Source organism: Eleutherodactylus coqui, chromosome 3 (assembly GCF_035609145.1).
Source record: "Eleutherodactylus coqui strain aEleCoq1 chromosome 3, aEleCoq1.hap1, whole genome shotgun sequence".
NCBI lineage: Eukaryota > Metazoa > Chordata > Amphibia > Anura > Eleutherodactylidae > Eleutherodactylus > Eleutherodactylus coqui.
This window is the reverse complement of record NC_089839.1, coordinates 35,973,057-35,987,280: the sequence shown is the minus strand read 5'-3', so window position 1 is coordinate 35,987,280 and position 14,224 is coordinate 35,973,057. Positions and strand designations below refer to the sequence as shown.

Here is a 14,224-nt window from a genome sequence, read left to right as displayed (position 1 = left end):
AGACTTTTTAATTACTTGCAGCTTCTTATGAATTCCAAGCAGACAGACTTATTTATCAGACTTTGTAGCGAAGACTCACATGTAAGGATGATGGAGTAATAATTAGTAAACACCTTCAGATGCAATCCGTAGCACTCAGAAAGAGTTTACTAAGGGCTCTTTCACACGAGCGTATATCGGACTGCCGTTTTTATGGTTGTCCGATATACACTATGATCTGATGCATTGGATTCCAATTAGAGATGATCGAGTATACTCGCTAAAGGCAATTGCTCGAACGAGCATTGCCTTTAGCAAGTACCTGCCGCTCGAGACGGAAGGTTCGGGTGCCGGCGCGGGGGAGCGGTGAGTAGCGGCAGTCAGCAGGAGGGAGCGGGGGGGAGAGAGGGAGAGAGAGATCTCCCCTCCGTTCCACCCCGCTCTCCCCCGCAGCTCCCTGCCCGCTGCCAGCACCCGAACCTTCTGTCTCGAGCGGGGAGATACTCGCTAAAGGCAATGCTCGCTCGAGCAATTGCCTTTAGCGAGTATATTCGCTCATCTCTAATTCCAATGTATCAGATCACATGGCCATATTCCCGCCATGTAAAAGCGACCAGCCGGCCAATATAGTTCCGGGCGTTTTTATATTAGGCCCAAAAGATAGTCCTGGAACTATCTTTTGGTCCGGAATACGTCGGCCGCTGCATGGGGTCCTATGGGAGCAAATGACAACAGCTGGAGAAGGGAGGTGAGAAGGAGTTTAGCAGCGTGACTGCTAAACTCCCTCCTCAACCTCTCACTGATTGCAATGGGAAGGGGCAGTGCAGGGGCAGGGCTAAGTGCTGCCTCGTCCCGCCTCCTCCCATTGCTGGCAAGGGGCGGGACGGGGCTGAGCGCGCCCCCTCCCATTGCAATCAGCCGGAGGGGAGGAGAGAGGAGGTGAGCCAGCAAGTGGGAAATAAGGAGAAGAGGCAACGGCATGGCGGCCTCGGCGTATATGTGCCGGGGCCCATGCTATCTGAACTGGCGCACAATTGTTAGATTTGAGCGCCCATTCATGAGTTTTTACACCTTACATCGTAGCGTATATATATATATATATATATATATATATATATATATATATATATATATATATATATATTTCATGTGAAAGTCATAGCAAAGGGAAAAATTGTACCCGTGCTATGCTGGTGGCATCATCATTAAAGCAGGGGGTTCAAAGCATGGGCAGGTGTGTTCTCAATGGGAGGCATTTGATCAACCTCATGATCAGTTGCAGTGGGTACTGTGTGTAGGAGGTGCAAGCGTACTTATATGAATATATATTAATGCAACCCTCTGGTTTCGGGACAAAATGCTGACCCCAAGCAGGAAAGTACATTACAATACCTGCTGCTGTTCTTCTCTGCCGCCCTTCCGGAGTTGGGCCTTATTTTCAGCTGTTTAAGATGGTTGCAGCAATTTTCTGACTACCTAATGCACACTGTACACTGCTCTATGATTGGCCAGTGCTGATCATGTGAGCAGCTCTGGCTAGTCAGAGAGAAGGTACAGTGAATTGGTAGTCTAATACTATCAATGCACTTAAGGGTCAGTGATCCAGGGATTATTCTAGAGTCGAGAAGGAATTTTTCCCCCTAAAATGAGTAAAATTAGCTTCTACCTCATTGGTGTTTTTTGCCTACCTTTGCATCAACACTGCAAAACAGGCTGAACTGGGTGGACAAATATCTTTTTTTTGGCCTTTCATAATATGTTACTATGTAACACTCTGTGGAGATTAGGTAGTCTATAGGTCGTGTTGGCCATTTTGGATGGCTGAAAATGGGACCTGGAACTGGCGGATTAGAGGGAGAGCAAAGAAGAACAACTCCTCCATGCGGATGCAGGCATGTCCATTTAAAACCGCAAACACTCACTCAATGTTTGCCAGGACCAATTGCACCTCTCCTGGCAATGATGAAAGGACCTCTGTCCCTTACTAACCAGGGAAAGTGGGGAACCCCTCCCTAAAAGTGGGGTAATTGTCCTGATAAGGTCGGCCCCACTGTCTTCTTCTAGGACTTGGCTATCCCTGATTAGAGACCAGGAGAGATGCACTAGACACACATGGTTGGGCATAACTCTGTTCCTCCACACTGAACCCAGAGCAGGTCAGCTCACACCGCATCTCTAGCCACCAGCACAGACATACAGAACATGTCGCTGTTCACACCAACATACAACAGGTAGTGCATATGACACACAACAGGAACCCTACTCAGAGCTCACATGCATAAAGATGCCACCGTGCTGACATAAGCGGGCATAGTGTCAGGCATCACACATCTGACACACACCTAGGACATAAGACGTCTGGAGGCCGCACCTGCCAAGGGATAAGGAGTACCCTGGGAGGGCCTGCATCTGCATGGTCAGCGTACCACACACTACTCAATGCACGCACCCCAGAAACCACAAGGAGGGGAGGGACAGCAGGTGTCCAGACAGTCTTTAGGGATGGAGTGAGACGCTTCAGACAAAGCATGCACACACCTGCTCTGAGTGGGCTCACCACAGAGTAAAGCATTAAAATGACCAGCGATCTTTCTCAAGAGTTTGCTGGTATTTATCTGCTGCAGACCAGGAGGATTGGCTGGTGGAGAATACCACACCCAGCCAGCTTAATTAACCCCTACCTGTAAAGGTGTGCACAAGGGAACCTGTAGAACCACAGGTCCCAGACGCACAATCATAACAGTGAGGTACTTCCACTTCTCCTCTAGACCCAGGGCAGAATTTTGTCTCGAAACTGGATGGTCATTTTTAAGTGTCATTATTAGAGCCTCACATACCATCCAGCAGATACAAGCCCTGACGGGGTAGTTACTGTATAATGAGTGAAGGCAGCATAAATCAATAGCTCACAGACAAAAATTAATTAATTAATTAATTAATTAATTAATTAAAACATAGACTTTATTTAGCCTATATAAAATATACAAGTAAAGAAAAAATGTGGGGGGGAGAGAAAGATGAACCTGCTTAAGCCCTACACCATCTTAGGTCTATCCCTAACAGCAAGGCACCTGCCCCAAGAAGGGCAACCCTGCCCAGTGTCACCTGTCTAAGGGCAGTTGCCCCGCTGTTAGAGATAGACCTAAGAAGTAGGAATAATAGGGCCTGAGCTGGTTCCATCTTTCTCTTCCCCTTCCTTTTTTTCTTAACTAGTATATTTTTTCTATGAGATAAATAAAGGTTACCTTTTATTTCTTTATAAAAAGTGGGCTTTTTGTCTGTGAGCTAGTCACGAGTATCGAAGATATAATATAATGCTAAAAGCATAGGAAAGGAAGACCTACATAGTTCCCCAGACAGAGGACATGATGTCCACTTAATCCATGTCTGATCACCATCTAGCATACAATTCATTTGTTTACTTGGTTTACTTCTTGTCATCCATGATAATCCTCTTATCAAAGGTGTACATACCATAGAGGCAGTCCATTAAGTTGCTATGGCCCTAATGGAAAGAGGGGCCCATCCAAGCTTGGGTACATCCCTTATTTTAATTACTCATGAGAACCTGAGCAGGGATACCCTATTCCTGATCCTAAAAATATAAGCAAACAATCATATGGGGATCATGGAAAGGAGTTACGGGTATAAGTATTTCTCCTGTCTCAGGCGGTTGGGGCATGGTAATTTTAAGAAACACCTCTTGGAGCCTCATCTATTAGGATAATAGGTGCACCTTGAGCCCTATGGCAGCTCTACCCATAGATTTCAGTTGAGACCACTCTTCTTCTGATAGGTGAGAGTCCTAGAGGTCAGACCTGCAACTATCCGTTATTTATACATGTCCTATGGCTATGCCATAAAGGTATATTATATTATACCCTTTAATATAATGCATATAACTGTGTTTTGTTGAATTTCAGGTGCCTGTGGGGTTGGAAGTTGAAGGAATGAACATTTTGGGACTGGTCCTCTTTGCACTTATATTGGGAGTGGCTTTAAAAAAACTGGGTCCAGAAGGGGAAGAGCTGATTAGATTTTTCAATGCATTTAACGAGGCCACAATGGTTATTGTTTCTTGGATTATGTGGTAAGTACAGCAACTTTTAAAACACTACAACTAGAGACCCAAAGGGTTCACAAGATCCCTCCTGTATTACACCTATGCCTTTATGTCCCAGCAGCGATCTCAGGATTCTCAGTAAAGGTCACTTTACACAAGACAACTACCTTCCGAACAAATTCTTGAAACAGCTAATTCGAACGGTAGTCAACCAGTGTAAACATGGCCGCCGATAGGGTGACCAGGATAAATCACAAGTCGGTTCGTTTCAGCTTACCAAAAAATAGTCATCTTTTGTAAAGTCGTTTGTATTGAAACGACTTGCAGACAAATTTGCATGGACATCCCCTCTATGAACGATATCTTGGCAAACAACTAATGAACAATCATTGCTCTGTGTCAACTGCCAGAATTGCGTTTTTTGGTGAGACCATCTCTACGCAAAAGATTAAATAAAAAGGTATCAGACAGTCATATGTACCCCAAAATCCTGCCAATAAAAACGACAAGTCACCTTGCAAAAAATGAGCCTTCAGGGCTCAGTCACACAAGCGTTTAATCGCACGATTTTTTGCGTGAATAACTGATGCGTTTAAAAAAATCGCATGACCTAAGCCGGCGGCATGGGGGGGAAAAAAAGGCTGCTATCAGCGTTTATCCGCACAAAAGGGCTCGGTCATATGGGCGTTTTGACGCTCAAAAAGAGCTGCCCGCTATCCTCTGCCACAGCTGTCACAGAGGAGTGCAATGTTCTCCCATTGAATTCAATGGAGCTGGCAATACAGCTGGCTCCATTGAAAGCAATGGGCTGCCGGCAAGCGCTGTAGTAATTTTCGGGGAAGGGCTTCAAATATAAGCTCTTCACTGAAAACCATCCTAAAAAAGTGTTAAAAATTTTTTACAAACCTATACTCACCTCTCTGCAGCTGCCGGGGCTCAGCCACGTCCAGCCGGCTCTTCTCCTGAACTGCTCTCAGTAGTATTCAGCAGGCGGGTATTTAAAATCCCCGCCTGCTGAATGGGCTGCCTCTGATTTGCTGAGCACTGTAACCAATCAGAGGCAGCTCTCAGCTATTGAATAACAGCTGAGAGCTGCCTCTGATTGGTCCCTGCGCTCAGCCAATCAGAGGCAGCACTCACCCATTCATGAATTCAATTAACGTATTATGCCCCAGTGATCATTGCTCAGTCTGTCTCAGATATCCATAGATAATAAAACATCACTGAATCTTTAACATATCTAAGCATGAAACGGGATAATCCGAACCCCAAATGTTATTTCATGAAATGTAATTGTCAATTCTCGCCGTATGGCCAGCGATTCCGATGCACTGAGCCGCGCTGTGTGTTTGTGATTTAGGTACGTCCCTATTGGAATCATGTTTCTTGTCGGAAGCAAGATTGTTGAAATGGGAAACCTTGTGCTCTTGGTGACCAGTCTTGGGAAGTACATCATGGCATCTATCTTGGGTCATCTAATCCATGGAGGAATCGTTCTTCCACTTATTTATTTTGCCTTTACACGCAAGAATCCCTTCACATTCCTGTTAGGATTGATAACTCCTTTTGCAACAGCATTTGCAACATGTTCAAGGTAAGCAAATATTAAACCTGTTAAGCCTTTTAGTAATTTACCTCTAGTTCACTTTTTTTCTGGGACTTAAATATCAAGGCCCATTTACACACAAAGTGTTAATGGCCATTATTAATCTTCATTTGCATGTAAAAGGGCCTCCTTGTACTGTTTGCAGAGCCCAGCATGTGATTAATCACAAGCCCAGCTGTGCATACTGCTGCATTGTTCTCGAGCTGCCATGTAATTTTCCGACTCCCGCAGAGAACACAGCATGCGCTCTATTAAGAAATACTTTATTTCTCTGACGGTGAACAATGGATTTTAAGTTCACCTTAGAATCATCATTCAGATGAAAAGTGCACAATGGCCGCATTCACATGTAACGAATATCGCTCATTTTTGGTTGTCTGAACGCATTTTGAGCGATAATCGTTACGTGTAAATGGGCCTTTAGTTTGGTGGAGGTCCAATCTCTGCGATCTGCAACCTTTGGTATCACCACATCCCCCGCATTGTATACAGAGGCACAGTGGCTCATTCATGAAGTGCTTATAGCTCCTGTTTGGTGGCTGTGCCGGGTACTGCATCTCAGTCAAATTGGTGGCACAAAGATTATGATGCAAAAACCCCCTTCCTGACGTGCGCCATTCATGTCTGGTGCACGTCAGGTATCTGTGTATGGAATGGGCTTGGAAGTCTACATGGCTACACGGTGGGTGTTGTCCATCTTTGACAGTCAACACTTGCCCACAACAGATTGAAGATAACACCAGCCATGACTGATAACCTTTGAAATGCGCAATACAATTGTGGGAAGCTGTCCGAGTGTCATGGCAGCCAGAGGCCATCGGATTGATTGCAGAAGCAGGGATACTTTTTTCTCGTACCACTGAAAAATACAACTTAGTCTGCCAAAATCAGGCCCTCGTGCAGCTATGTCACAGGGGAAATAAAGTAATGAATTTTTGAAAGCGGAGGAGAAGAAAAAAAGAAAATGATAAAAACAAAAAGTTCTGCAGCAGGACAGGGTAAAAAAAAGAGATGTTCTGCACATGACTGTTTTTGTGCCGCCCTCTGAAATTTTTTAACCAACTGTATCTCTCTGTTTCTTAGCTCTGCCACTCTTCCCACCATGATTAAATGTATAGAAGAAAACAACGGCATCGACAAAAGGATCAGCAGGTTCATCCTTCCCATCGGGGCCACAGTGAATATGGACGGTGCAGCGATATTCCAGTGCATGGCAGCAGTATTCATCGCCCAGATGAATAACTATGACCTAAACGCTGGACAGATCTTCACAATTCTGTAAGATATTAGTCATTCCATGTCCGTAAATGTAAGGTCCTTTTACAAGGACCAAGTTCTCAGGCCGATGATTTACTGTTACATGGGCCGAGAATCAGCCTATGGGATAAATGATTGCAATTATGATTGTTAGTCCCTATAAGCTGGTTGGGCATCTCCTGGTTCACATGGCCTGATTGTCGGGCAAACAAGCGTTTGGAGGAACGTTCTGCCCAATAATTGGCTCATCTAAAAGGACCTTCTAACCAGATATGCATGTTGTGAACTGAAACCTGTCTACCAAGTCTGAACAATGACGTACTGTGTATTTCTGTAATGATCACATGATTCTATTGAAGTATTATAATTTATTCTTTGAAGAATGCTTTATTATTTTTGCTTAATTCACAGTGTGACTGCCACTGCCTCAAGTGTCGGTGCTGCTGGGATACCTGCAGGGGGTGTCCTCACCATAGCAATTATTCTAGAGGCCATTGGACTTCCCACTAATGACTTGTCATTGATACTGGCTGTAGACTGGATAGTGTAAGTATGGCCAATGGTTTCATGGCAACTTCATCTTCCATCTTAGTAGCTTTACCTAATTTTACTGATATGACCAGATTACACAGTTACATGTACGCTGTTATCATGAACCCATAATTGCCTTTATCAGTTTCCAGTGGGTTACCATTCCAGAACTATCCCTCCTCAATAGTGTTGTGTGCCATATGCAAATTAACCCGGGACCATCTGATGGGCGGTCCACCTCTGTCTTTGGACTGGGCTCACTCTCCTCCAATCTCCTGAAGAACCGCCCCTTTCTGTCTTTAATGACATCTTCAGCTCCACCTGCTGGAGACATCATGCATTGAACTGCACTGGGTGTGTGCCACTCTGAGCTATCAGGTGCATGCGTCTGTGTGGCCGAGAAGCAGTCACCGCGCATGCACCTGATTCCCGCACTGTCACTTGTGGAGGTCAGTGACTTAAAGGGGTTGTCCCGCGCCGAAACGGTTTTTTTTTTTTCAATAGCCCCCCGTTCGGCGCGAGACAAACCCGATGCATGTGTTGAAAAAAAAAACCGGATAGTACTTACCTGAATCCCCGCGCTCCGGTGACTTCTTACTTACCTTGCGAAGATGGCCACCGGGATCTTCACCCTCGGTGGACCGCAGGTCTTCTGTGCGGTCCATTGCCGATTCCAGCCTCCTGATTGGCTGGAATCGGCACACGTGACGGGGCGGAGCTACGAGGAGCAGCTCTCTAGCACGAGCAGCCCCATTCAACACGGAGAAGACCGGACTGCGCAAGCGCGTCTAATCGGGCGATTAGACGCTGAAAATTAGACGGCACCATGGAGACGGGGACGCTAGCAACGGAGCAGGTAAGTGAATAACTTCTGTATGGCTCATAATTAATGCACAATGTACATTACAAAGTGCATTAATATGGCCATACAGAAGTGTATAACCCCAACTCTGTTTCGCGGGACAACCCCTTTAAGTCTGCAAGCTGTCTGCCTGCACACACTGTTCTCTATGGGAGTAGTGCCAACTTCCACAGGTGACAGCTCGAGAATAGGGAGTTGGGTCAGTATAAAAACTACATCCTCAGACTCCTTGGAACCTGTGTTATGAGCACCATAGTTTGGCGATAGGTTCCTTTTAACCCTATTGAAATCCCGAGCCTTAACCTACACCATCTCAAAAATATTGATGAACTGATACATATTTTGCAGGCAGGAATCGTCCTAAATTCCTTCTCACCGTTGTTCATATCTTATTTGCAGCTATAGGAAACATTTTGTGGAGGTGATTGTTGCTAAATTGAGATCTAGATGTTATTAAATTCATGGGTTCACTTACTTTTTTTTTCTGCACTGTGGATGATTATGCAATATATTCCATAAAATGCATGAACAGTACAACTGTGTATGTAATTACCGTATTTTCCAGCATATAAAAGACGACGGGGCGTATAAGACGACCCCCGACTTTTCGTCTTATATGCCAGGAATACAGTGTGAGAAAAAAATTAATACTCGTCTCCGGCGGCACTGCTACAGGCTCTCGCTTCCCCGTGCATGCTGGCAGAGCATTGCTTTCTGCAAGCGGGGCTTGAATGCCCCGCCTCCAGAAAGCTAATGCTCTGATTGGTTAATTTAGTCTGGCATTAGCCAATCACAGCCATTCAATGACGTCATGAATGGCTGTGATTGGCTAACGCCAGACCAAGTTAGCTAATGAGAGCATTAGCTTTCTGGAGGTGGGGCATTCAAGCCCCGCTTGCAGAAAGCAATGCTCTGCCGGCTTGCATGGGGGAGAGACTGCCTGCAGCAGCGCCGCCGGAGGTGAGTATTCATTTTTTTTCTTTGGACAACTGTATACCCAGCGTATAAGACGACCCCCGACTGCAGAGCAGATTTTTGGGGGTTAAAAGGTCGTCTTATACGCCGGAAAATACGGTAGTTTAGTTACATTGTGTTTGTCTATAATTATGACTTAGATAACAATCGGAACCCATTTTATTAGTAGTCAAAGCAGAAATCCAAGTAATTCTAAAGGGTTAATTCAAACATCACATATATTTTTCTCCATAAAGAGACGCTGTCACCTACTTTTAGTTCTATGAGCTAAGCTTATGGGGAAAAAAAGTAGTTGACCCGCTGAGACCGGGCATATAAGGGTTATACCTACCTCTGATGTCGTTCCCTCGGTGTCAGCGCTGGTAGCCACCACTGCAGCGCATTAATTGGCGCTGCTAAGTAGTCCTCCCACTATAAGATAAGAGCTGGCGGACTACTTAGCAGCGCTGCTCAATTCACTGCAGCGCTAACATTGGAGAAACGATGGGGGAGGCAAGTCTAACACTTACATCTCCGGACTCAGCGAGTCATCTGCTTTCAGCCCATAAGCTTAACTCATAGGACTAAAAGCAGGTAACAGAGTCTCTTTAAATCCTTAAAACATCCCAAACGGCTCGGATTCTAAAACAGTTATAAGGTATTCTATCTGTGTATATTTATAGCAGAAGGGGTCCAGGTTATTCCATCATGGCCCGATGTTCAGATTCAGGCGTCAGTCAGACGGGCAATACAGCCGGCTCCATTGAGAGCAATGGGCTGCGGCGAGTGCGGGATGAATTTTCGGGAAGGGCTTGAAAATATAAGCCCTTCTCTGAAAATCATCCTAAAATGTGTAAAAATAAAAAAATATATATATACTCACCTTGTCCCTGCAGCCGGAGTTCAGCCACGGCCGGCAGTTCTCCTGAACTGCTCTGTGTAGTATTCAGCAGGCGGGGATTTAAAATCCCCGCCTGCTGAATGGGCTGCCTCTGATTGGTCACAGCCCTCACCAATCAGAGGCAGCTCTCACTCACCCATTCATGAATTCATGAATGGGTGAGTGAGTGCTGCCTCTGATTGGCTCAGCGCAGGGACCAATCAGGGGCAGCTCTCAGCTGTCATTCAATTGCTGAGAGCTGCCCCTGATTGGTCCTTGCGCTGAACTCCGGCTGCAGGGACAAGGTGTGTATATATATATTTTTTTATTTTTACACATTTTAGGATGATTTTCAGGGAAGGGCTTATATTTTTAAGCCCTTCCCGAAAATTCATCCCGCGCTCGCCGGCAGCCCATTGCTTTCAATGGAGCCGGCTGTATTGCCGGCTCCATTGAATTCAATGGGCGAACATCATTCTTCTCTGCCACAGCTATTACAGCTGTGGCAGAGGAGAATGATATTTGTAGTATATGTTCTCAATGGGGTCAGCGCTGCTGCCGCCAGCCCCATTGTACGCATATATTAAAACACAAGGAATCGCAGATCGCAGATAGGCGCGATCTGCGATTCCTCGTGTCTGCCAGTTTCGCCGAAAACGCTGCTAGCTGCAGATTTTTTCGTCGATTTTTCGGCCCCGGTCACGCGATTTGCGGATGCGCATCCGTCATGCAATCTGCAAATCGCGGCAAAAAACGGTCGTCTGACCGAGGCCTCATCCAAGCCAATAGAGTAGATGGTTATGCTCTGGTGCACTGGAGATTATGCATCTTTACATGTGACTTGTGGATAAGTTCTCATGCATCCAAATCACTTCCTTCATTGCTTTATGTAAAGGGATCGGACGACTACAGTGGTAAATGTTGAAGGAGATGCTCTTGGAGCCGGAATCCTCCATTATCTCAACCAAAAAGAAGCCGCGAAGAACCAACAAGAGCTGAACGACGTTTACGTAGAAGCTGTGCCAAACTGCAAGTCTGAAGAGGAAACCTCACCCCTCGTAATGCCCAGGGACCAGAGCTCCAATCCTCACAACCTATCCGTGCCCGAATCTAAGGAATCCGTACTGTGATGAGTGTCGTGTTGTCCTAATTGTATTGGTTAGACTGCTGGTCGGTCCTTAAGACCAGGCGTTGCTCACTGCCAGTATGAGCTGCTAGAGTCTAGAATAGTGACTCCTTCCCAAATCCTCAACGAATCCCCAGATTGCTTAGTCTCTGCCGATAACCACTAATAAATCTCACTAGAGTTGGATGGTGTCGATATTGAAGAATGGAAATTATTATTTTTTTATTACCTCCAGTAAAAGTAGATTGCAGATCATATTATCTTGTTGGGGTAGTTAGAACATCCCAGTGTTAACACGACATCAGGAGAGTAAAGGTAGCAGTTGAGCTTGAGTGAGCCTAAAGGCCGCTCTACTGCAAAACGACGACACCAGTGTAATGCATGGTAACATAGTATGTTAGGCTGAATGAAGACAATGTCTATCTAGTTCAGCCTATTTCAACCCCCTAGTTGATCTAGAAGAAGGCAAAAACCCCAAGAGGCAGAAGCCAAGTAGCCCATTTGGGGGAAAATTCCTTCCCGACTCCATAACGGCTATCAGAATAATCCCTGGATCAACCTTTGATAGTTCCTACTTGACCGTAAGACCCGGAACTACAAACCTGCCGGTCACCTAATGTCTATATCTGGACCAGTGGGTCCAGAAGCTCCAACATACACCCCTGCATGACACTTCACCCCTTTTAAAGTCTTGGTACTTATTACGACGCATGGTTTTCCGAAGGGCTTTAGTCTCCATAAAAATACACTCATTGACAAAAAAATATATAATGAACCAAAAAGGCGTTGTTGGAATCTGATGAAACTTTATATACATGTAAATGTAGTGATGATGTAAGTAAGTGACTACAAAATTAGAGCGAAAGGATGAGTTTAATGGGAAAATTTGTACAATTCAACGGAGGCTCTATTACCCTGTTGGGTCACCTTTGGTGGCAAGACCCAGTGTCTAATGATACCACAACTGTAATCATATCTGTATACTGAGTTTTGCAGCAATTTGACGTTTCTATCTGGGTGCATGATTGTTTTGTCAATGAGTGTATGTGACATTAACTTGAATTTAGTTGCCAGGACTGGACCACACTCTGCCATACATTGACAATTTACCATTATTTTAAACCGAGGATAAGGTTAGTAGTAGAGATGAGCGAGTATACTCGCTAAGGCACATTACTCGAGCGAGTAGTGCCATAGCTGAGTATCTCCCCGCTCGTCTCTAAAGCTGCGGGGGGCGGGAAGGAACGGAGGGGAGATCTCTCTCCCCCCCCGCTCCCCGCCGCAACTCACCTGTCACCCGCGCCGGCCCCCGAATCTTTAGAGACGAGCGGGGAGATACTCGGCTAAGGCACTACTCGCTCCAGTAATGTGCCTTAGCGAGTATACTCGCTCGTCTCTAGTTAGTAGTAACGGACTATGGGACCCGGGATGTGGGGAATTTTGTCATTCATGTTTACTATTGATACGTTTTAGTGTAGTTGGCATTCATGTGTACACATAGCTTGTGTTACTTTCTACCGTTGATTCCCACACTTTGGGTTACGGCCAGGGCAGTGCCCCGGCAGCATTACTTCTCATACCTACCGTGAAAGCTTGTACTTGTCCTGTGGGCACCGTGTAAAAAGGATTGTCCTTTTCTGCTTTGTTAAATGTATTAGCAGCAAACTGTAGATGGTTATTTTGTAACAATTTGTTTAGGTCACTCGATAAAAACGGCATTTTTCAATTTGTTGGGATACTTTATCCTTCGTTTATCTGTGTGTATTTACAAGAGGATTTCCCCAGTGAAGATCTAAGATCTGGAGATGTTGTCCTCCTCTGAGGTTCTGCCTAGGTTGTTTCTTCTTTAGGTTCTGTCCATAAGTGACAACAGGAAATTAATCCATTACTGATTCAAACAGACAAAGAAGGAAAGCATCTTTGTAGCAGCCGTGTTGACTCAGAAGGTGTTTTTTTTTATAAAGATACATTAAAGGGGTTATTCAAAAATTTAAAATTTTTCCCTATCCACAATATAGGTGATAATTTTATGATCGTTGGGAGTCTTACTGCTGAGACCCCCACTGATCTCCAAGATGGTGGTCCCATGTCTTCCGTGTCTGTAGGAAGGAGAAGATTGAATAAAACGGTGGTCAAGCATGCGTGGTACTGCTCCATTCACTTTCAATGGGACTTCCAGAGATAGCAGAGTACAAGCGCTCTGCAAATTTCCATCAGCCCCATCAGAGGCGTAGCTAAAGACTCAAGGGCCCGGGTGCAAAAGTTTATCTTGGGGCCCCCCAACTTCTCTTAACCCTTTAACGCAGAGGCGTAACTTGAAGCTCCTGGGCCCCTGTAACACGGCCCCCAAATATAATGGTTTATTCATAGTAATGAGTCCCCCACATAGAGAGGAGAGGCCTTATGGGTCCCCTAAGGTTACAGGGCCCGGGTGCAACCACATCCCCTATAGTTACGCCAGTGATTGAAATGAATCAATCAAGTATGATTCATAAATGAATCAAGTATGCTTGGCCAGCACTGCATTCAGTCTGATGTCACTGTGGATGGGAGAAGTAACTCCGCAGTAATGAAAAGAGGGAGTCAAGGGGCCATCGTTCTCAGGATCCGTGGCATCTCAGCGGTGAGACCCTCACCAATCATAAAGTTAGGGTATAACTTTAAATTCAGGGGTATCCCCTTTCAGTTGGAGAACCAATTTAAAGGGGTTGTCCCGCGGCAGCAAGTGGGTCTATACACTTCTGTATGGCCATAATAATGCACTTTGTAATGTACATTGTGCATTAATTATGAGCCATACAGAAGTTATAAAAAGTTTTATACTTACCTGCTCCGTTGCTAGCGTCCTCGTTCCCATGGAGCCGACTAATTTTCGCCCTCCGATGGCCAAATTAGCCGCGCTTGCGCAGTCCGGGTCTTCTTATCTTCTCAATGGGGCTCCGTGTAGCTCCGTGTAGCTCCGCCCC

The 14,224-nt window shown here is 45.4% G+C and overlaps 1 protein-coding gene across 1 annotated transcript in view; it reads left to right on the top strand.

Moving 5' to 3' along the window:
• Positions 1–11,449, top strand: part of SLC1A4 (solute carrier family 1 member 4) — a 44,271-nt gene extending 32,822 nt beyond the window's left edge. The window contains exons 4-8 of the mRNA XM_066595483.1: positions 3,903–4,069; positions 5,403–5,636; positions 6,732–6,926; positions 7,317–7,451; positions 11,028–11,449. Coding sequence (XP_066451580.1) covers positions 3,903–4,069; positions 5,403–5,636; positions 6,732–6,926; positions 7,317–7,451; positions 11,028–11,262 — 966 coding nt within the window. The 3' untranslated portion in view covers positions 11,263–11,449. The remainder of the gene's footprint in view (positions 1–3,902; positions 4,070–5,402; positions 5,637–6,731; positions 6,927–7,316; positions 7,452–11,027) is intronic.
• Positions 11,450–14,224: the final 2,775 nt, after the last annotated feature.